A 22,943-nucleotide genomic window follows, 5' to 3' on the forward strand; every position below is an offset into this window, starting at 1 on the left:
GGTCCTGCCTGCTCAGCCTCTGCATGTGCCTCCTCCTCATGATCGTCTGCCTCCTCCTCAGATGGCTCAGAAGGGGTGTCAGGCTCGGAGGGGATGTCGTGGTGGCCAGATCGGATCATCAACTTTAAGTGCTCATAGCGTTGCTTGCTGCAACGCTCAGATCTCTCATATCGCCGCTGGTTGCGGCACTCCATCTAGTCCAATCGGTCAAATAAGCGATGCACGAGATGGTAGATGGGCTCTGAAGTAGGTGAGGGTGCAGTAGTGGTGGCAGGTGCAGCAGGGGATGCTGAAGGGGCAGCAGAAGATGTAGCTGCCTCAGCAGAGTCAGTGAGAAAAGGAGGTCGGTAACCTAAAGCCTGAAACTTTCTACTGTGAGGGATGATCTTCTTGCAGTCGGCGGCAGTGGGCTTTTCATCAGCAATCTCCCAGGGCACCTCAGCTCGGCGGCCTAGCTGAGTAATCAAGTAGGGAAAAGGGAGAGATAAGTCTTTTCCCTCCATCACACACCAGATGAGGGTAATCATAGCAGCTGGCACCTCTGTCTCATGAGTGCTCGGTATCACATAGTTACTTAGGATCTGCTGCCAAAGCCGAGCCTCATCATTCAGGTAGATAATCTTTAGTCCTTTTGGGGCCACTGTGGACTTGCCCATGACCCATGGGACAGTAGAATCAAGGGCTATTCTCTGCTTCACTGCGTCCCAGTCAAATCTCATGAATCTCATATCCTCCTCAGCCTTTTGGTAACCGTCTGGCTGATCGGATTTTGGTAGGAGCTGGAGGATTTCTTCTATTGCTTCCTCAGTAACCAGAATCTGCTTGCCTCGAAGCTGTACTGCATCCAGGGATGTTTTGAAGTAGTTACAGTAGAATTCTCTGACCTAGGATGAGTTGACTTCAGTCAGGTTCCTTTCCAAGAAGAACCAGCCTCTCTATTTAATTTGTTCTGAAGTGTATTGTTTGAGTTCTTCTGGAATTTTGAGGGTCCCTTCTAGGTATAGGTTCCTGGAAGTGGCAAAAACTGGATACTTCAGCTCACAATATCTGTTGGCAAACTTGACAGGATATGTGGCAGTCAGTAGCTGATCGGCCTTTTCCTGCAGGGTAAAGTTCTTCTCCCGCCAGGAATCGTCGTGGAGGATATCCAAAATAGAAGAAGAGGATTCTCCTCTTTTTCTTTTGCCAGTGGTGGCTTTGCCCTTTCATTTACTTTTAGGGTCAGACATCCTGAAAAGCAGAATTTCCATAATAAAGTTTAAGAATTAAAGCAGGAAAACAGGTAAGCAAATAGGAATATATCAATAGAAGCATAGATTGGCAAAAGAGGAATAAAGTGGCAATGTAAGCATGAATTGAGTTAATTTGATGTAAAATTTTGGATTGTAGGCAAGTTAAAAGTTGGAGAAGAAAAATCACAATTCAAAATCTTAGATGTGCGGAATTGTTTGTAATTAGGAACAACACTAAACATGCCTTGAAGTGGTTTTGAAAGTAGTTAGTTGAAAATTAAAAAGTTAGAAAGTTAAAAGTGGTTAAGAGTTAAAAATGAAGTTAAAGTCAATGGCATGTTGTTGTGGTTCCCAATAACTAAAATTGCACAAATTTGAAAACAAGTAACTCAAATTCAAGGAAAAAGTGCAGATTACTGATGATTAACCATGGAAAAGAATTGCAAATTCAAAATTGATTTAATCAAATAAGGGAATCAGAAAGAATGAGAAAGCAGGCCCGTGCATTCATGTATTGCTTTGGTTAAAACCATTTAGTGCAAAATTAGAAAGTTCCAAAACGAATTCATGAATGGTAGTAGAGTGAAATAATATGCTGAAAAAAATTGGGCAGCATTTCGTCTAAAAATTGGACATTCCCGGGTAATAAACAACAGCAAAAACCAGTTCATATGATAATAAAATAGTGCAGAAAAGAGAAACAATTAGTAATTCATAGGAATTCAAAATAAACAACTCAATTTGCATCAAAACAACATATGAACAACAGTAACATCACAGCAATATTCAAATTGCGAAACAGATTAAAACAGGTAACAAGAACGGCGTAATTATCAGGCCTAAATCCACTAACCACATCCTAACTACCTAACCACCTAAAATCCACTATGATCATGCATCTCTAACTATCCTAATTTGAACAAAAATCGAAAAACTAACAAACTAATCAACGGGAAAAAGGATTTAGTGTTCGGCGGAACCTGGTGGGCAGAGGAACAGAATTAGGGCGCAGAGAGATGGTGTTGGTGGTGGCAGGGACGCGGTGGCCCTGGGAGGCGGCACGGCGGCAGTTTGGTGGGGGCAATGGTGGCTGTGTGGTGGGTGTGGGTTTAACGGGGTTATGGGAGATGGAAGGAGAGGAAGAGGGGAGAAGGGGAGGGTTGGGGGCGTGGTGGTGGGGGTGAAGGAAGAGAGAGTGCAGAGGGGGTTTGGGGGGGTGGGTTTTGGTACGCGAAAGGGGTAGGGTTCGCATGGGTTGGGGTTAGGGTATTTGAATCTACGTGAACGCGTGGGGCGCGTGATCGCGTGTTTAGGGCGAAAAGGGGAATGACGCGATCGCGTGATTGATGGATAATGAAAGTGACGTGTACGCGTGGGGCACGCGTACGCGTCGCTGAGAATTGTGCTAAACGCACAATTCCAACGTCGTTTTAGCACAACTCTCTATTTCCAATTAGGGGGCTAAGATTTCCAGGCGACGCGTACACGTCGCCCACGCTTTCGCGTGGTGTGTGTGAAGTGAAAGTGACGTGTTCGCGTCACTGACGCATTCGCGTCACTGACGCGAATGCGTGGGTGAGATGTAATGAAGGTGACGCGTTCGTGTCAGCGACGCGATCGCGTGGCCCAAATTGTGCCTAATGCACCACATCCGCATGATTCCAGCCCAACTTTCTGGACGTTGGATTTTTGACGCCGATTTGCAATCGACGCCCACGCGTGGCACATGCTCATGCGTGGGTGCTTTTTTTTTTTTTATATATGCAGGATGCAAAATGCAATGATAATGTAGGTGCTATGAATAATTCCAGGTTCAATGAAAATAGAATAAAATAAAACTCAAAAACAAATAAAACGAAATAAAATCAAATTTGGAAAAGGAATGATCATACCATGGTGGGTTGTCTCCCACCTAGCACTTTTGGTTAAAGTCCTTAAGTTGGACATTTGCTGAGCTTCCTGCTATGGTGGCTTGTGCTTGAATTCATCCAAAAATCTCTACCACTGTTTGGAATTCCAATAGCCTCCGGGGTCCCAAACTAGGCATGTAAAGGCCTTGAGCAAATTCAAACAGGTTTTCAGGCTCCCAGGGTGCTGAATATCAGAATATATTCCAGGATCCCAAACCTTGCTTTTATATCCGCCTTTGTTTCGATCTATATTTTTCCAGCCGGGCGGTTTAGAAGTTGTATTCTCACCATGTTGACCAAACATCTTCCGAGACCCATTCAATCGAACTCGAAACCAATCCCTACACTTCAAAGTGAAGCGTGGAACTTTGTTGAATCTTGCATACCAGCCTTGAGCACGAACCATTTCCCTTTTACTCTTAAAGCCGCAAAGAGCTCTAAGCTGGCCATCTGTTTCAAGCAAGCCATATTCAAGTGGAAAAGTAAAGATAAAGGCTAAGGATTTTACCCACTTGAAATTTGTATTGGATGGTAATGGCCTTGGAAAAGGTGCTTCCAGGGGTTTTGCAAGCTCTACTCCCTTGTGTTCTTTTGTGAATTCCTCCACTTCCTTGCGAACTTCTTCAACTGCAACCACGTTTTGATCAAAGTCTTCGATATCTTCCTCATCACTCAAGTCATAAGTTGGAGGTTGAGAGAAGTCGACCTCCGCATCATTTTCGTATTCACTTGGGGAAGATTCTTCAATCTCAAAGAATTCACTTGCGGATGCAAGTTCATTACTAGGAGAACTTAACTCGTGATTGTCATTATCAAGGAAACTCGCATCTTGAGTTGAACCGTCCAGTTCTTCATAAGATACCTGCTTTGGGGGCTGTGCACTATCCTCCTTAGCATCAATTGCAAATTTCTTGACGGAATTCTCCACAATTCTGGATTCCCATGGAGGTTCAGCATCTCCTAAATCTTCAACCAATTCTTCTTCTTCGATAATTTCAGCTTCATCCACTTGTTCCAGTACAAAATCATGCTCCTTACTGTCCATTGGAGTTTCTAGTATCGCCTTCATGCTGCGTTCTTCATTAGATTGTCCACATGAAGCCATGGGGGTTCCTTGAGTGTCCAAACGTCGGGAAGGTAATCGATTAATCACTTGCTCCAGTTGGTGAAGGGTTGCATGAAATTTTTCCAATGTTTCCTTGAGTTGCTCCCTTGATTCTTGGGTTGATGGATATGGACATGGTGCATAAGGACGTGGTGGGAATTGGGGTGGGTATGGGTTAGGGTCATACGGAGGTGAATGTTGGTAGGGGGCTTGTGAGTATGGTGGTTCAAAGCTATGTTGAGGAGGTGGTTCATAGGCATGTGATGGTGCTTGTTGGTAACTACGAGGGGGTCCACCGTATCTATTATCTTGGTATGCACCTCGGAATGGCTCTTGACCATAGTAATTTGGTAGGTGTTGGTTGTCACGAAAGGGTCTACCATAACTATTGTCTCGACATGCATTGTTGAATGGTCGTTGTCCATGGTACGTTGGAAGATATTGTTGCCTAAAAGGTTGATCAAATCCTCGCGGCTCCGTCCATCTCTGGTTGTTTTGACCTTGATGCATGTTCCTGTTATAGCTTACATTCCTTTCAACAATATTAGAACCAAACTCAAAGCGATGGGGGTGAGAACTCATAGCAATTAATAAAAATTAAAAACAAAAATAAAAACAAATAAACAGGAAAAAGGAAATATTTACAATAACCAATAATAAGGCACACGTTTGCAATTCCCCAACAACAGCGCCATTTTGATGAACTGGAAGATTGATGGTTTAGAATTCACAATAAATTCTCGTTACAAGTATAGTTTCTAAACCAAGCAATAATCTTGTCATACAAAAACTTGTTTGTCACTCAATAAACCCAATAAAATTTATAACCGAAATATTAAAACCTCGGGTCGTCTTCTCAAGGAATTGCAGGGAGGTGTGATTTATTATTGGTTATGGAAAAATGTATGTTTTTGGGTTTTTGGAATAGAGAACAAGTAAGTTAAATGGCAAGAAAAATAAATTAATAATTATAAAATCTTTTGGCAAGGTATGAGAACTGGAAATCCCATCCTAGTTATCCTTATCAGGTGTGATGAAAATTGTTTATTGCTCTCACTTAGTTAAAACTTACTAAATAAAGGAAAGTCAAGTGGACTAATTAATTTGATCCTCAAGTCCTAGTCAACTCCCGTGGAAAGACTAGCTTTAGAGTGATCCAAATTAATCAGCAATTCCCAAATCTCAATCAACCGCTGAGTTTAATAACTCAAGTGTTACCAATTACTTAACCAAGGCCAAAAGGGAAAAATAAATCTAAATTAAATAGAAAGCATCATAAATAGAATAAAGCAATTATAAATCTGAAATACCTCAAATTATATTAAATAGAATATTTAAATCTAACATGGAAAGATTCATAAGCTAAATTGGAACATTAACAAGTAAAAGCATTGGAATAAATAAAAGTAGAAGAGAAACATTAATTAAAAGAACATTGAACCTGTCATTGAAGTAGTAATCATGAAATAAAATAAAAGGAATCCTAATCCTAAAACTTGAGAGAGAGGGGAGAGCCTCTCTCTCTAAAAACTACATCTAAATCCTAAAATTGTGTATTATGAATGTTGTCAAAATGTCTCTCTGTGAATTGTTGTTTGATTGCCCCATTCTCTGGCTTATATTCTGTGTTTCTGGATTTGGAATTGGGCCAAAAAAGGGTCCAGAAATCGTTGGGGGCGTTTTTTGCAGATTCCTGCACGTGGCGTCTGTCACGCGGGCGCGTCAGTCACGCGGGCGCGTCAGTCACGCGTACGCGTCATTTGCGTTCTGCTCAAGGCACGCCTTCGCGTCGTTCATGCGTTCGCGTCAGTGCCATTTCGTGCTAGGCATGCATCCGCGTCATCTATGCGTTCGCGTCGCTGCCTTTTCTTCAAAACTCCATTTTTTGCTTTCCTTCCATTTTTGTATGTTTTCTTTCTGTCCTTTAAGCCATTCATGCCCTATGAAGCCTGAAAATACTTAACACACAAATCACGGCATCGAATGGTAATGAAGGATAATTAAATTTAATATTTTTAAAGCATAGGAAACATGTTTTTTACATATATCATAAAATAAGGAAGAGAAAGTAAAACCATGCAATTCATATGAATAAGTGGGTGAAGAATTGATAAAAACACTTAATTGAGCACAAAATGAATCATAAAATATGGGTTTATCAGTATTCATTTTTGCCACCGGAGCAAATGTCTCCTCGTAATGGATCCCATAGGTTTGGGTATATCCTTTTGCAACCAACCTTGCTTTATACCTGTCCAGTGTGCCATTAGATTGATATTTAACTATGTATATCCACCTATAACCCATTGCTTTCTTGTCCGTTGGTCTCTCTACAATCTCCCAAGTCTCGTTCCTTTCTAATGCACCCATTTCTTTATTCATAGCTCGAACCCAGTTCTCATCTTTTAAGGCTTCTTGTACTGATGTAGGGATTCTGACAGAATCAATAGCTGAAAGAAAATTCTAGTGTTGTACAGAAATATTTTTAGTGGACACAAATTTAGAAATAGGATATTTGGCACATGATCTTTTTTCTTTTCTCATGGCAATAGGTAAATCATCTAGGTTAGTTGCACAAGTGGTATTTAAGGTGTTAAGAGTCTCAAGAGTATGAGGTCTTACCTCCGGTTCAGACGAATGAAGTTGCTGTTTGACCAGGACAGGTTCTTGCTGCCTTTGTTGATATTATTTTCCAAAAAACATGTCCTCATTATTCTCCTCATTATTCTTTTCTAATAGTGATGCTGATTCAGGGTCTTTGTTATCCTCCGGAGAAGTGAAATTCTGCAACAAGGGAAAAGGTGACGACTCAAGAAACTCAGCTTCTGGAAGACTCTCCCCCTGAAGCTGAGAACTAGGAAAGAAGGACTCGGACTCATGAAATGTGACATCCTTGGAGATATAGAATTTACGACTTTGAGGATGATAGCATTTGTATCCTTTTTTGTTTGAAGTATAACCTATAAAGACACATTTGATTGCCCGAGGATCCAACTTACCCCGATGAGAACTATAAATATGAACAAAAATAGGACAACTAAAGATACAACCTTGAAGACTACTCATAATAGGGATAGAGGGGTAAATTTTGGTCAGAAATTGAATAGGGCTAACACTGTCTAAGACCTGAGATGGTAATCTATTAATCAAATAAGTGGCTGTTAGGACAGCTTCCCCCCAGTAAGACTTAGGAACAGACGTTTGGAAGAGTAATGCTCGAGTAACCTCAAGAAGATGACGATTTTTCCTTTCTGCCACCCCATTCTGTTGAAGGGTGTCTACACAGGTCAATTCATGAATAACTCCATTATCCTTAAGGAACTTGGAAAAATTTTGGTTCACATATTCTCTGCTATTATCAGAACGTAATCGCTTAATCAGGCTTCCAAATTGTGTTCGAACTATTTGGTAAAAATTTTCAAACAAGTAGAAAACTTCAGATTTATCTTTCATGAGAAAGATCCAGGTAACTCGTGTACAATCATCAATAAAAGAAACAAACCACTTTGCACCAGAAATATTACTAATAGCTGAAGGTCCCCACACATCAGAATGAACAAGATCAAAAGGTTTAGAACTTTTATTATTACTGGGAGAAAAAGTAGCCCGATGGTGTTTAGCTAATTGACAAACATCATATTGAAAAGACTCGACAGACACTTTTGTAAATAAAAAAGGAAATAAAGACTTTAGGGTACTAAATGGAGGATGACCAAGACGTTTATGCTGAAGCCATATCTGAGAGTTTGCCCAGGACAGTATGTTTGTCTGATGATTTGAATTAAGTGCCTTTTATGTGGTACTCTTTTTGTGCTGTAAGTAGTATAACCCGTCCTGCTCTTTAGCAATTCCAATCGTCCTCCCCGTGGTAAGATCCTGAAATACACAATGAGTATGAAAAAAAGTTGCAGCACAATTTAAGTCTTTAATAACCTTATGAATAGACATGAGGTTAGTAGATAATTTTGGAACATGAAGCACATTTTTTAAATGGATAGAAGGTTGAAGGTGGATGTTACCATATCCAGTAATAGGAATATGGGAACCGTTAGCAACAGTGATTTGTTTGTGACCATATGAATTAGTGTAAGATGAAAAAGAAAGGGAATGAGGTGTCATATAATCTGTAGCACCAGAGTCTACAATCCAGGTACTCTCAGTGCTAGGAGCATTAAAGGATAAGAAGCTAGAACCCTTACCAGTCATGGTTAAAGCACAAGGGCTAGATGTCTTACTAAGTGAGTCCATAAGACTACGTAAATGGTCTAATTCTTCTTTGCTAAGGGCTGGGGCTTCCTTTGCAGCTTGTGAGATACTTGGGTCTTCCACACTTTCAGAGTCAGATAATGTGTGGTTAGCACGTCTTTGTATGGCACCTTTGAATCCTCCAATACGTTCGAGGACCTTCTCATTTCCATGAAGTCTAAAACATGTGTCCTTAGTATGAGCTATTTTCCAACAATAACTGCACCAGCGATCATCACGGTGAGCCTTTGAGGGAGGCTTTCCATACGAAAGGGATGGACCTTTTAAAGGACCTTTGCCAGTGGCTAGAGCTTAACCATCAACAGAATTTTCTTCTTCCAACATGACTAACCTCTGAGTTTCTTCCCCTCGTACAATATGAAAAACTTCTGAGAGAGAAAGAATTTTTTCTTTACCCAAAATTTGAACCCGAATTGGATCAAATTCAGAGTGTAAGCCAGACAGAAATTTAAATATACGTATCCTTTCAATAAATTGTGTCAATGTAGTAGAATCAGGTGTGCACTGCATAGTCAAATTTTGATACTGATCTAACTCGATCCATAAACAATTCAGCGTCCCATAGTAGTCTGTTACGGAGAGGCTCCCTTGCTTGGTATTGAAGATCTTGTTTTCTATTTCATAACATGCTGCAGTATCCTTCTTCATTGAGTATGCCTGACTTAGATTATTCCAAATCTCCTTAGCAATGGGGAAGTACATATAATTACGGCTGATTTCAGGTAGCAAACGGAAGACAGAAGAAGAAAAAAGAAAACCGACGATCGTGTCTGGGCAAGCAGCGTCGCAATCAAAGAGATCGCGTGCGGAGTGGCCGATGGCAACGAAATCTCCTGGGCTTTGTAGATCGATAAATCATGCTTCTGATGGTGGTGGTCTCGTTCAAAAACTCGCCGAAAAATTCTGGTGGCGGCGTGCGGCAGCGGCAGGGCACCAAAACAGGTATAGCTGCAGCAATGAAGGCTGCCTGAAAAAATGCTGAAAAAATATGAAAGAAGAACCCTCAGAATTGGGAGCTCTGATACCAACTTAAAAAGAAGATTTTTGAATATTATTCCTGAATTGTTTCACTTAGAGTGTGATTACATACAGAATATAAAGATTATTTACAACCTAATTAAGAAAAGAAAATAACAGGTAATAAAAGCTATTCAAAACAAATCTGCACCAAATCTGTCCTAATATAAACAAATATATACTAATTATAGAATAATTACAACAATTTTGCAAGGAAGTAATTTTCTTAAAAGGAACGGAGAGTGGAGTGTAGGAAATGAGTTTAAGATTAACATATGGGAGGATAACTAGATTCACGGATTAAGCCAACCGTTGAAAAGACGCCATTCTGATGTTAGCAAGGTATCAGACATGCTGATATAGGTGGAAACTGTAACAGAACAAAGGTTCAGGAATTATTCCCAGATTTTATAAGAGAAGAGGTCCTTCAAACACTAGTAAGCATGCTTGATAAAGAAGATACTCTAAGGTGGTCGTACAGGAGGAATGGAGAATTCATAGTCAAAACAGGGTATCCCATTACAAAGAAGGAAGCGACAGAGAAAGAAGATGATAACCCAACCACTAGTGACAATCATAAGGACCTATGGAAGAAAATTTGAGGATTAAAAATTCATCAAAAGATTAAAATATTTCTATGAAAAGCAGTGCATAATATTTCACCGATAAGAACAAATCTATTTAAGAAGAAAATAGTCACTAATCCAACAAAGGATACGGTCTCTGCACTAGGAAGATAGCTTTTGGACAAATGGAAGAAAATCAAAGGACCGAGCAAGGAGGTACAGGAACAAAGGGATAGCAGTTTAAGCCAAATGATGTGGGCATTATGGAAAGCGAAAAATACAGAAGTTCACAACAATTCACAACCAGACCCACTCAGAACAATAATCAATGCAAAATTATTGGAAACAGAGTTTAGGAAATCCTTAGATATACTAATTCAATCCAGCAGTGAAATGCAAAGGAGAAGTAGGTTCCCTGTAAAGTGGAGACCGCCTCCAACCAATTGGATACAACTAAACGTTGACACAGCCTTTTCTAGTGAATCTAACAGGGGAGCAATTGCTGTGACAATTCTTGACAACCTGGGACGATTGATAAGAGGATCTGCAATAAAAATCCAGGAAGGATTAGTAACAATTGCAAAAGCATTAGCTATAAGAAAAACAGTGATTCTAACAGATAATTTGAGCATGGAAAGGGCTATAATTGAAAGCGATAGTTTAATACTAATCCAAATTATCAAATCATGGGAAGATTGGTGGGAGATCCGTCCAATTCTACAAGACATCAGAGGCATAATGGCAAAGCACCAACGCTTTGGCTTCACCTGGACCCCGAGAAAGGAAAACTCCCGGGCTCATTTAATTGCAAAGCTTAAAGCAGAGGAGGCTCTTCCAGGTAACTGGTGCTCAAGGCCAATTGAACAGCTTACTACCATTATCAATGCAGATAGCATCCAAACGGCGGATCACAATACGACATCTGATCTCTAGCCGCAGGCCCTCAAAGCCAATAGTCCGTTACCAACGAGGCAATTGTATGAAACAGTTTAGAGGCAGTTGGAGACATTGAAATGAATCGGCTTTTCATTTTCATCCTTGCTTGGAGTCGCACATCCTATTTTCCAGGTGAAGCAGCTCGACAGTAAGATCCACTCATCCCTCTCAAAATCGGCACCTAAGACCTCTTTGGGTCGTGTGGATGAGAAGGAGAGAGGAGTTATGGCCGCAACATATCCCGTAAATTCACGCAGCTGGTATCAAAACTCGTCTTGCACTCTCTTGAGGATGCCACCACTACCAGTAGCATCTGTGTCTGTAGTCGGCGAAGGACCCACAACACCTCCGAGTGTAGCGCCCATAATCCTTGGTTGGTGCTCTTGAACCTATCGAGGAGAACGGATCCTGATCGGTGTCAATGGAGATAGCTACATCAATTTTCTATTAGTGTCTTTCTTCTCACTGGACTTTGATTAGTAGCGTTGCAAGCATTAGCATTGGTGTTCTCCACTAGACATTAGTTCAGATATATTAGGTGGGGCTATGGGAGGAAAAAAGTATCATTGTACTGTTTGAAATTGTGGGATCTCTTCTGGGTTGGATTGGAGATCCTACCCAAGTCCAAAAGAAAAAAAAATCAAAGTTCTTGTATATAGGGGTCCATGGCCGAAAAAAAGGTTTTTGTATATATACTTTAGAGGCTTTCATTGTTTACATTATATTTTCAACTTAAAAGAAAATCTTAGACTTATATGCAGCTGAGGCCTAGATCAAGTGGCAAATTAGATTGTCTTTTGATCAGGCTGTATCAAATTTAAATTTTAGCTAAGACTTGGATGAGGTTTAAAAAATCTTATAACATGAGTGCATGAGTTGTGTAATGATAAAAAAATAAAAAGAAAAAATCTTGAACTGATATACTTCACAAAGTTTATTTTAGGACTTTAAAGCTTGTTTATAAACCATTTAACATGGAAAAGAATTCTATTTCCTTTAAGAAAAGAATTCATTTCTATTTGAAATTCAATTTCATGATTTGGAATAACTATAATATATTAATGGAATAGAATTCAAGTTTAAAGAGTGTGAGAGTTGATTTGGAAATCAGACCCTTTTTGGTCTGATTTACAAATGAAGAAAAAATGGGAATTGGAATTCTCAAAAGAATTCAAATCATTCATTTTTAGTTGTTTCAAAGCAAGAACCAGAATTCAACTCTTGAGTGAATTCTAATTCCTAGCATTCCAAACAAGCTGTAAAAGTCTCGCTCCCTCTTCAGTAATAAGAATGTAAGTAGAATCTATTACTTATTTTAAGTTTTTTTATTTAGAAAAGCTCAACACAACAAGATGAAACATAGAGAATAGAAACAATAAATAACTACTAAAAAACAAACTAAGAAATTCAACTCATAGTCATTTTGGGCATTGTCATCAATAATCATAGGGTTCAATATTATTCTAGTCGTCGTAGCTTGTAAATGACTTGTTTATTATTTCTACAACCATGAACCTTCATTTTGAAGATTCTATCATTCTTTTCTAATCAGACATTTTAGATGGTTGCAAAAAATCCTATCCACCATCTCTTTTACTCATTTTTTCTACCAGACACTTCGACCAACTTTTAAAGTGTTGCTTAAGTATATTTGGAACATACCATAGTCTACCAAATGTAGTCAACCAAAACACACCACGCCTGTTAAATAAATTCACAACCAAAAAACAAGTAAAAGATATTCTCAACAACCCTATTACATAATACATACATATTATCATTTTGATCAATAACACCTAATCTACATAATTTTTTCTTGGTATTCACCCTGCCAGCCAAAGCAAACTAAGCAAACAACTCAACTCTTTGTAGGACGAAGCCTCTTCAAATAGTATTAATGAAACTATAACTTATTATATCCTCTGGAAGTATTTCTGTTTGCAAAACCTGTACAAAAGAGTTAGTTAAATAATTTTTTTTGGTCTCCTATGGTATCCCCCAATCCCGCAGGCTAAAGTGGGTACTTCATTTAAGGATGTACCGCTGGCCAATGAATTAGACTAGTGAACTAATTACTAGATCAATCAAACTTGGTTAAATTTTCATATAATTTTATCCTCTCTCTTAATTGTTAGCTTGACTGACTTAAAAGTCTCATGAAATTAGTTAACTAATTTCAATCCTCATTAGAATAACTTTCTTCTCTGATAAAAGTTTCATATCCACTCTAATTCATCCAAAAATTCATAATCATACTTGTTCCGAGGGTTACCTGAAACCGGAGGTCGATCTCGGATGAGATCTTCTGTACTGGTCGGAGATAACGTGTCCGGTTGGCTGATGGCGGCCAGAGCTGTTGTATCCGACTTGTTGGATTTACAGCACTGCTGATCCTTGATCACCGAAGGGTGGGGGGTACCTGCAAGAGACTCCGATGCTTAAGTTAGCACGGGTATTAAGCAGGTTTTATGTAGAATCAGAGTATGAGTTATACCTGGGTGCTCCAGTGTATTTATAATGGTGTGATAGTGACCTTTTTAGATAAGATAAGTTAGTTATCTTTATCTTATCTTTATCTTTTGAGTTGAGGTCAGCTTATCTTCAAGGGAACTGCCCTTATCTCTATAGGCTCGTACGGCCTGTGGATTTGGGTCGTGTTCCTCTATTTGGGCCCTTTATTGGGCTCTCCTGTTGATTTGGCCGACCTCTTTGAGAAGAGGTCGGGTAGCTTGACCTGAAGAGGTCGGGTAGCTTGACCTGAAGAGGTCGGTCGCTTTGTCGCCAATCATCCCAAGTCAGGTAGCTCGACCTGGGTATGAACAGTGCCCCTGCTTGAGCTCGGTCTTTTTGTTGAGGTCGAGTCTTTGACTTCGGTCCTTCTCTGACGAAGCCGAACTCAAGCATTTTGTCAATTTCTTCCTTTTGTAGAATCTTTTGAATGTAAAACGTTTTTCTCTAAAAGCGCGCGCTTTTATATCAGCGCTTTGTTCTTGGGAATGTGAGAGGGTTTAATACCTTCATTAATTGGTATTAATTGCCCCATTTTCTCTTGGCTTTTTATTTTGAATTTCTCAATCAAAAACGGTTTCTCTTCTTCGCTCTTCTTCGTAACTTCTCCCTTTACTCTCTCATTTTCTGTTTCTTTCCTGGAGTTTCGTGGTTCCTTCCTGCAACGTCTGTTCTGCTACTGCTTTCTGTGGAAGAAGGGCGATTTCCAGATTTCTCCTTCCATCTTCGCAGTTTTTCACTTCGAGGGATGGCTTTGCCGCTTCTGCTCTTTTCTTTCGAGGTTTTCTTCTATTCTCCAGGTTCGATTTTTCTTCCTCTGTTTCCTTATATGTCTGATTTTAGAAAGTTTGATTTTTGCTCAGAGAAAGTTTGGATCTTTCTGCTTTTACTGTGCCTGATTGTTGCGTGTTCTGGAATTTCTTCGTTTTTGGTGCGAATCTTTTTGCTTTTCTTGTTGCTTGAATCTTTTTTAGGGCTTTTGCATGTTGTCGTCGTTTTTGCTTGTGCCTTCGATGGTTTTTGCTTGTTTTTTGCTTTCGTTTTGAAATCTTATTTTCTCCTATGATGAGTGCCGGGACGTAAGCTGTAGAATTTTCTTGAAACCTTGCTTTGTTACTGCCTCCAAAGGATGCCCCAGGGCTTTGGTTTGAGTCTTGGGGTTTTCCTTTCCTGTTTGTTCGTCTGTCAAGTTGTTTTGCCCCTCATCCGAGATGTTTTGTTAGTAATCCACTCTTCTTTTCTTATTGTAAGATTTAGTTGGCCTCATGTCTTCTCGCAATAACGTTGTAGAGATGTCTTCCCAGGTTCCCAAGGGCATGGCCGATTGGGTGGACTCGATGGTTCTTATGTGTGTCTCTTTGATTGATTCCGAGTTTTGCGCGCAGCTTAGGTAGTTTTGTAGGGTCTGTAGTAATCATGGTGATGAGAAGAATTATGAACTTGTCCCTCCCTCTTCTGAGGAGAGAGTTTGTTTCTCTACTCGGGTTGTTAATGATCGCCCTTTTTTCTATGCTTATGACTTCTTCTTTGGTCAGCTGGGTATCACCCTTCCTTTTACTGAGTTTGAGACCGACCTGTTATGGTCCTGTAATGTTGCTCTCTCTCAACTTCACCCTAATTCCTGGGGTTTCATTAAAATTTTTCAATTGTTGTGTAATGGTTTTGGCATCCCTGCCTCGCAATCTCTCTTTTTCTACCTATTTGTCTTGACAAAGCCTGGAGTAGTAAAAAAGAAGGCAGCGTGGGTCTCCTTCCGATCTTCCCAAGGAAAGAAGGTCTTTTCCATGTTTGATGAATCGTTTCGTGATTTTAAGAACTATTTTTTCAAGGTCTGAGCTGTTGAAGGAGCTCGGCCCTTTTTCCTGGACGAGAATGATGAGCCCGCCTTTCCCTTGGAATGGCAAAAAGATGTGAGAGTGTCCAGATATATGTGGAAAATGTTGGATGAGGCTGAGCGAGCTTTTGTGACTATCTTGGAAGAACACTGGGGTCAATCCCCCTATCTTGATACAAAGAAATTTTTAACCAATCCCTCTCTTCTTCAAACTGAGCTGGGTATTTTTGCGTTTCCTTTGTTATCTGTTTATATCGCTTGTGAATGCCTTTCCGACTTGTAGCTTAATTTCTTACTGTTGTGTCTTATTTGCAGAGGCGATGAAGAATAATGAATCCATGAAGGATTTTAAGAGGGCGCAGAAGGCGACTGCTGCCAAGAACATCTCGGCTAAGGCGGCCGGGGAGGGATTTTCCCAAGTGCGTGTGAAGCCGTCCATGCCGAGTTCTCCCGGGATGAGGAAGGTGATCCCTACTCCCCGAGTTCGTCTGGCTGACCCTCTTTCAACTTCTACTGCTCCTTCTGTCGCTCCTCCCAATAAGAAACAAAAACAGTTGAGCCCTTTGACCTCGATGCTCCCGACTTTAATGCTATTGAATTTGTAGATCAGCAAATCGGCCCCTATGGCGCTCTTTCTATGGACGATGTGTCCATCCTTCATCATTTGGAATTTATGACCCGAAACAACATAAAAATGGCGTATATGGGGGCTGCTATGCACCGAACTGCTCAGAACCTACCTCTCCATGCCACCAAAGCATTTATGGAGGAGGCAAAGCAAGAGTTCGACCGGATGAAGGGGCTGAAGGAGGAGCTCGAGGTGAAGGTGGCCAAGCTGGAAAAAGATCTAGAGAACGAGAAGGCGAGTTCCCTTTCTCTGGCAGCTTCTGTGTGGTTGGCCGAGGACACGGCAATGATGCATAAGGATAGTTACATTACATCCTATCGGGAGGTGATGCACCTGAGGGGGGAGCTGGAGAGTGCCCGGGAAGATTATTCTGAACTTCAAGGTCATCTTGTTGGCAGCGTGACTGCTGCTTATGAGAACCTGAAGGAGCAAGTTCGGGTTATTGCTCCCGAGGCTGACCTGACCCTCTTCAGCCTGGATAATATTGTCCAGGATGGCAAGATTGTCCCTGATGACGAGGATGATGATAATGTCGAACTTCCACCTGTGTCCTTTGCTAAGGTGTCGACTTCTGCTGTTCCTACCGAGGTCGACCCTCCCGCCTCTGATCCTGACTGCCAGATCTTAAACTAAGATGACGGTACTGTGGATGCTGTTCCTCTCCAGACTCGCCCTCCGTCTCCTGCTAAAAAGTCTTCTGACCCTTAGCTTCATTCATTCTGGATATTTATATAGTTGGCCCGGCTTGTGGGCTTTTTAAACTCTTTATGTTTTGTTAACTGCTGACACTTTCTTGTTGCTTGCCTAGCAACTTTTATTTTTGAAAAACAAAAGGTAGCTCGCTTAGCTTTTTAAGGTAGGTTTCGGTGGCCTCCAAGGCTTTTATAACTTTTTGTAGACTATATCATGCTTTTTGTGCTTGATTTGGTATCTCTTCTGTTTTCTGAGAATGTTGGAACCTTGCAGCTCGACCTTTTTGGATTTGCTTTTATAACTTTTTAGTAGTAGGAGTCCGACTTTGTTATGTCGGTCTCTTTTGAGTTCTTTTTGCAGATAACTTTTTAGTAGTAGGAGTCCGACTTCGTTATATCGGTCTCCTTTGAGTTATTTTTGCAAATAACTTTTTAGTAGTAGGAGTCCGACTTCGTTATATCGGTCTCTTTTGAGTTATTTTTGCAAATAACTTTTTAGTAGTAGGAGTCCGACTTCGTTATATCGGTCTCCTTTGAGTTATTTTTGCAAATAACTTTTTAGTAGTAGGAGTCCGACTTCGTTATATCGGTCTCCTTTGAGTTATTTTTGCAAATAACTTTTTAGTAGTAGGAGTCCGACTTCGTTATATCGGTCTCCTTTGAGTTATTTTTGTAGTCCTCTTTTTTGGACCTGTGTTAGGTCTCTTTCAGGGACTACTTGTATAACTTTTTAGTTTTGGGCTGACTTTGTTATGTCGGGACCTTCTAAGTTAAAGTAATTCTCTTTAATAAGGTTGGCCAGACCTCTTTCCAGGGTTTACTTATAACTTGGGTTGACTTGGTCCGACTTCTTAATGTCGGCCAGTCTTTAAGTTATTATTTTAGCAATCCGTAAGACCTCGTCAGGTTCTTTTTTAGATCACTTTCGATAACTTCTTACATTATTCTGTGTTCATCTTTGCCGATTTGTAGAAAGTGGTTGTCATCTTTAGATCGTCCTTTGGGTGAATCGCGTTTTCACCTTTATCAGACGGTTATCTTTATCGTGATCGTGCAGTGAAATTATTTTTTTCACTTTCTGCCGATCTGTTGCTTTATAATCGGACGATGAATACTTCAGATTAATGCGTCTTGAAATCTTGTAGAATATATAAAATGTATATTTATTCAAAGAAAAGTGCAAATATGTACATGTGGGAATTTTTCATCCCTTTATGTCGAATAGTGTTTGAGTCTCAACTTGGTGCCTCATTAAAAAACCTTTTCAGGAAAAAGAGTGCATCCAATGGTGAAATCTTTTACTTTTCTAGTTGTAGTACCTTCTTAGGTTGCAGGCGTGCCATGATCTGGGGAGCTCTCGTCCATCGAGTTTGGACAGTCTGTAGTAGCCCATTCCGAGTACTTTTACAACTCGGTAGGGTCCTGTCCAGTTTGCTACCAACTTTTCTTCTCCTGGTCGAGTTGTTCCAATATCATTTCGGATTAGGATGAGGTCATTCTCCGTGAAACTTCGTGGCACCACCTTTTGATTATATCTGGAAGCCATTCGACGTTTTAGTGCTTCTTCCCTGATCCGAGCTCTTTCCTGAATTTCAGGTAGTAGGTCGAGTTCTTCCTTCTGAAGTTGAGAGTTGGCCTTTTCATTGTAGTGGACTACTGTGGGTGACCCTTCCTCGATCTCTACTGGGATCATTGCCTCCACTCCGTATGCTAGTCGAAAGGGTGATTCATTTGTCGTAGAGTGTGGCGTCGTTCGATATGCCCATAGGACTGGCGGAAGTTCTTCGGCCCAAGCTCCCTTTGCATCTTGTAGTCTCCGTTTTAGCCCTACCAATATGACTTTGTTGGCGGCCTCGGCCTGTCCATTGGCTTGAGGGTGTTCGACGGAGGTGAACTGGTGCTTTATATTCAAGTCGGCTACTAGTCTCCTGAAGCCTGCGTCTGTGAATTGAGTGCCATTGTCTGTGGTTATGGAGTATGAAACCCCGAACCTCGTGACAATGTTCCTGTATAGGAATTTCCGACTTTTTTGAGCGGTGGCGCTGGCTAAGGGCTCTGCCTCAATCCATTTTGTAAAATAGTCTACTCCGACTATGAGGAATTTTACTTGTCCTGATCCCTGGGGAAAGGGTCCGAGAAGATCAAGTCCCCATTTTGCAAATGGCCAGGGCGAGGTTACACTGATGAGCTCTTCTGGTGGGGCGATGTGGAAGTTGGCATGTTTTTGACATGGTGGATATGTCTTTACAAATTCTATAGCTTCCTTTTGTAGGGTTGGCCAATAAAATCCCGCTCGCAGTACTTTTTTGGCAAGAGCTCGTGCTCCGAGATGATTGCCACACATGCCGCCGTGTACTTCTTCTAACACTTCCTTTGTGTTGTTGGTCGGCACGCATTTAAGTAGTGGTATTGAGATCCCTCTTTTGTACAGGATGTTGTTTATAATAGTGTAGTACTGTGCCTCCCTTTTTAATCTTTTCGCCTCTTTTTCCTCTGTGGGGAGCGTCTCTGCTTTGAGGTAGTTAATTATGGGGGTCATCCATCCTTGGTCCTGACTTGTGATGGCTAGGATTTTTTCTGCTTCCGATATTGACGGGTTCTGTAGCATTTCCTGGATGAGGCTTCTATTGTTGCCCCCTAGTTTGGTGCTGGCTAGTTTTGAGAGTGTGTCAGCTCGGGCATTTTGCTCGTGGGGTATGTGGTAGATTTTATATTCCCCGAGTTGTCCGAGCTGTTCCTTGGTTTTATCCAAATACTTTTTCATGGTGGGATCTTTGGCTTGATAGCTCCCTGTTATCTGCGAGGTGACTACTTGTGAATCGCTGTAACTGTTGAGTTTTTTAGCTCTAACCTCGGTAACCAGCTTCAAACCAACTAATAATGCTTCGTATTCCGCCTAGTTGTTTGAGGCCGGGAATCCAAACTTGAGGGAGAGCTCAACTTGGGTTCCTTGGTTGCTTTCTATTATCACGCCTACGCCGCTTCCAGTCTTGTTTGAAGAATCGTCCACATAGAGATTCCATTCTGTGGGGGTCTCCAAGGCATCTGTGAATTCTGCGATAAAATCGGCTAGGTACTGTGATTTAATGGCCGTCCGAGCTTCATATTGGAGGTCGAATTCTGATAACTCGACTGCCCATTGTAAAATTCTGCCTGCTAAATCTGTTTTCTGCAATATTCCTTTTATGGGCTGGTTGGTTCGAACCTTAATGGTGTGAGCCTGGAAGTACGGGCGAAGTCGTCGAGATGTTAGAATGAGAGTATAGGCAAACTTTTCTATTTTCTGGTAGTTCAGCTCGGATCCTTGTAGTGCTTTGCTAATGAAGTAGACGGGTTGTTGCCCACTTTCGTCTTCTCTGACTAGTACTGAGGCTATTGCCCGGCTTCCTACTGCGAGATATAGTACAAGTGGTTCTCCTTCTCGTGGTCGAGATAAGATAGGCGGTCGTCTTAAGAACTCCTTGAAGTCTTGGAAGGCTTGTTCGCATTCTGTCGTCCTTTCGAACTGTTTTCCCTTCCTTAAAGTAGCATAGAAGGGGAGGGATCTTATCGCTGCCCCTGCTAAGAATCTGGATAGGGCGGCCAATCTCCTGTTGAGTTGCTGCACCTCTTTGACACAGGTCGGGCTCTTCATGTTGAGTATGGCTTGGCATTTATCCGGGTTTGCTTCAATTCCTCTTTGTGTGAGCATGAAACCTAGGAATTTGCCTGCTTCTACCGCAAAGGTGCATTTTGCCGGATTAAATTGCATGTCGTGCTTCCTTATGGTGTCGAACACTTGAGCCAGGTCAGACAATAATGTATCTTCGCTTTGTGTCTTTATCAACATGTCGTCCACATAGACTTCCATGATCTTTCCAATGTGGTCTGAGAAGACTTTATTCATCAGCCTTTGATAAGTAGCTCCTGCGTTTTTGAGACCGAAGGGCATTACGATGTAGCAGTAATTTGCTTTTGGCGTTTAAAACGAGGTCTTTTCTTGATCTGGTGGATACATGAGGATTTGGTTGTATCCCGAGTATGCGTCCATAAACGAGAGGTATCTATATCCGGAGGAAGCATCTACCAGAGCGTCGATACTTGGGAGTGGGTAAGGATGTTTTGGGCAGGCTTTGTTGAGATCGGTGTAATCGGTACACATTCGCCACTTCCCATTTGATTTTTTCACCAAGACGACGTTGGCTAGCCATAATGGATACTTGACTTCTCTTATGAATCCTGCCTCCAGTAGTGCCTGTACTTGCTCTTCCACCGCTTGGGATCGCTCTGGCCCAAGTTTTCTTCATTTTTGCTGCACCGAAGTACAGGAGCGAGCGGAAAAATACATCAACATGGAAGAGAATGCTCGGCTGGGAGAAACCTCAAAATCCGAGGCCTCCTACCGAGACAAAGACAAGGAATCCAAAAGGAAAGAAGATCGACAAGGGGAGAAAATCAAAAAATACCATAATTATACCCCTCTCAGAGTATCCCTGGTCGATGTATACAAAGAGGTCTGCCATACGGAGAAAATTCCCCCAGCACGGCCACTCAAAGGCAAAAGAGGAGGAGGAAATCGGAAGGAATATTGTGAATACCGCCGAGTTCGAGGGCACTCCACCAACGAGTGCTTCGACTTAAAGAATATCATAGAAAAATTGGTGAGAGAAGGAAGATTAGATCGCTTTCTGGCTACCCGAGATGATGACCAAAGAAAGAGACGAAGGGACGAAGATGACGGACGAGCTGAGCGATCACCTCGAACACCAGAAAGACACGTCCACATGATACACAGGGGATTCGCAGGAGGCGGGATCTCCAAATCTTCCCGAAAAAGATATCTCAAAGAAGTATATCATGTCGAGGGAAAGGAGGAAGCACCCGACATCCCTGCGATAACATTCACTAAAGAGGACGCATCCGGCATCATCTCGGGACACGACGACCCCATGGTCATCACTATCATACTGGCAAACGCCAATCTACACCGCACATTAGTAGACCAAGAGAGTTCTGCCGACATCTTATTCAAAACAGCCTTCGACAAACTCGGCTTAGACGAAAAGGAGCTTAGAGCATACCCGAATAGTCTGTTCGGACTAGGAGATACCCCGGTACAACCACTGGGATACGTATCGCTATACACGACCTTCGGAAAAGGGAACCAATCCAGGACCCTCAAGATAGACTACATCGTGGTCAACGTAAGTTCAGCCTACAATGCCCTAATAGGTCGGACAACACTCAATCAACTCGGCGCAATAGTCTCAACTCCACATCTATGCATGAAATTTCCAACTACAGAAGGAATAGCCACGGTAAAAGCAGATCAAAAGATGGCACGCCGCTGTTATAACAAAAGTCTAAACCTCAGAGGCAGAGGAGAAGAGTTTCATACAATTGAGTTTGGCGAAGTTCAGCGACGAGAAGAACTCCGTCCGCAGCCGGAAGGCGAGATAGAGAAGGTTCAAATCGGAGACACCTCGGACAAAACAACTAATATCGGAACGATCCTAAGAGGAGACTCAAAAGAATTACTGATACAATTCTTACGCGATAATGTCGATCTCTTCGCATGGAAAGCCACAGATATGCCAGGTATAGACCCCAAGCTAATGTGCCACAAGTTGGCGGTATATCCGGGAGGTACTTCTTTGATATAGATTGGCTAAAAGGTCCCTCTCGTAGGCCATTGATGAGTCCCATGATGGCGGCCTCTGTTGGTAAACTTTGTATGTCCATGCATGTTTTGTTGAATCTTTCCATGTAGTTGCGGAGACTCTCCCGATCTCCTTGCTTGATCCCTAGTAAACTGGGTGCGTGCTTGGCCTTATCCTTCTGGATGGAGAATCTGACCAGGAACTTTTTGGCCAGGTCTTCAAAGTTTGAGATGGACTTTGGAGGTAAGTTGTCGAACCATCTGATTGCTATCTTCGTGAGGGTTGTTGGAAAAGCTTTGCAGCGAACGGCATCTGAGGCGTCGGTAAGGTACATTCTGCTTCTGAAATTGCTGAGATGATGGTTGAGATCTGTGGTGCCGTCGTACAAAATCATATCCGGGAGTTTGAAGTCTTTTGGAATTTTGGTTTTCATGATTTACCTGGTGAATGGATCTTGTTCTTTGCGTGAATTTTCCTCAGGAGTAGTCCGAGGAGTTTTTGATTTGTGATCGGCTTCTAATTGCTGTAATTTTTCTTCCAATTCTCGACGTTGCCGTACCTCTCTTTGTAGATCCTTTCCGATTTCTCGTTGTTGTTGGGTTTCTTTCTC

At 41.6% G+C, this 22,943-nt stretch overlaps 2 protein-coding genes across 2 annotated transcripts; one reads left to right on the top strand and one right to left on the bottom strand.

Moving 5' to 3' along the window:
- Positions 6,933-9,215, bottom strand: LOC107611507. Its single transcript, XM_016313421.1, has 4 exons — positions 8,845-9,215; positions 8,181-8,670; positions 8,051-8,123; positions 6,933-7,867 (listed from the first exon to the last, which is right to left on the bottom strand). Exons 1-4 carry the CDS (start codon positions 9,213-9,215, stop codon positions 6,933-6,935), a joined length of 1,869 nt encoding a protein of 622 aa, XP_016168907.1.
- On the top strand, positions 10,349-11,029 carry LOC107611505. Its single transcript, XM_016313420.1, has one exon. It carries the CDS (start codon positions 10,349-10,351, stop codon positions 11,027-11,029), a length of 681 nt encoding a protein of 226 aa, XP_016168906.1.

Source organism: Arachis ipaensis, chromosome B08 (genome assembly GCF_000816755.2).
Source record: "Arachis ipaensis cultivar K30076 chromosome B08, Araip1.1, whole genome shotgun sequence".
Taxonomy (NCBI): Eukaryota; Viridiplantae; Streptophyta; class Magnoliopsida; order Fabales; family Fabaceae; genus Arachis; species Arachis ipaensis.

Excerpts from the sequence above, each read along its gene's own strand:
- LOC107611507 (XM_016313421.1), bottom strand. The coding sequence starts at position 9,215 with ATGTACTTCCCCATTGCTAAGGAGATTTGGAATAATCTAAGTCAGGCA. Across the intron at positions 8,124-8,180 it reads ACCTCATGTCTATTCATAAG|GATCTTACCACGGGGAGGAC; the intron begins GTTATTAAAGAC and ends TGTGTATTTCAG. Across the intron at positions 7,868-8,050 it reads CTACTTACAGCACAAAAAGA|CTAAACACCATCGGGCTACT; the intron begins GTACCACATAAA and ends TTTGTCAATTAG.
- LOC107611505 (XM_016313420.1), top strand. The coding sequence starts at position 10,349 with ATGTGGGCATTATGGAAAGCGAAAAATACAGAAGTTCACAACAATTCA.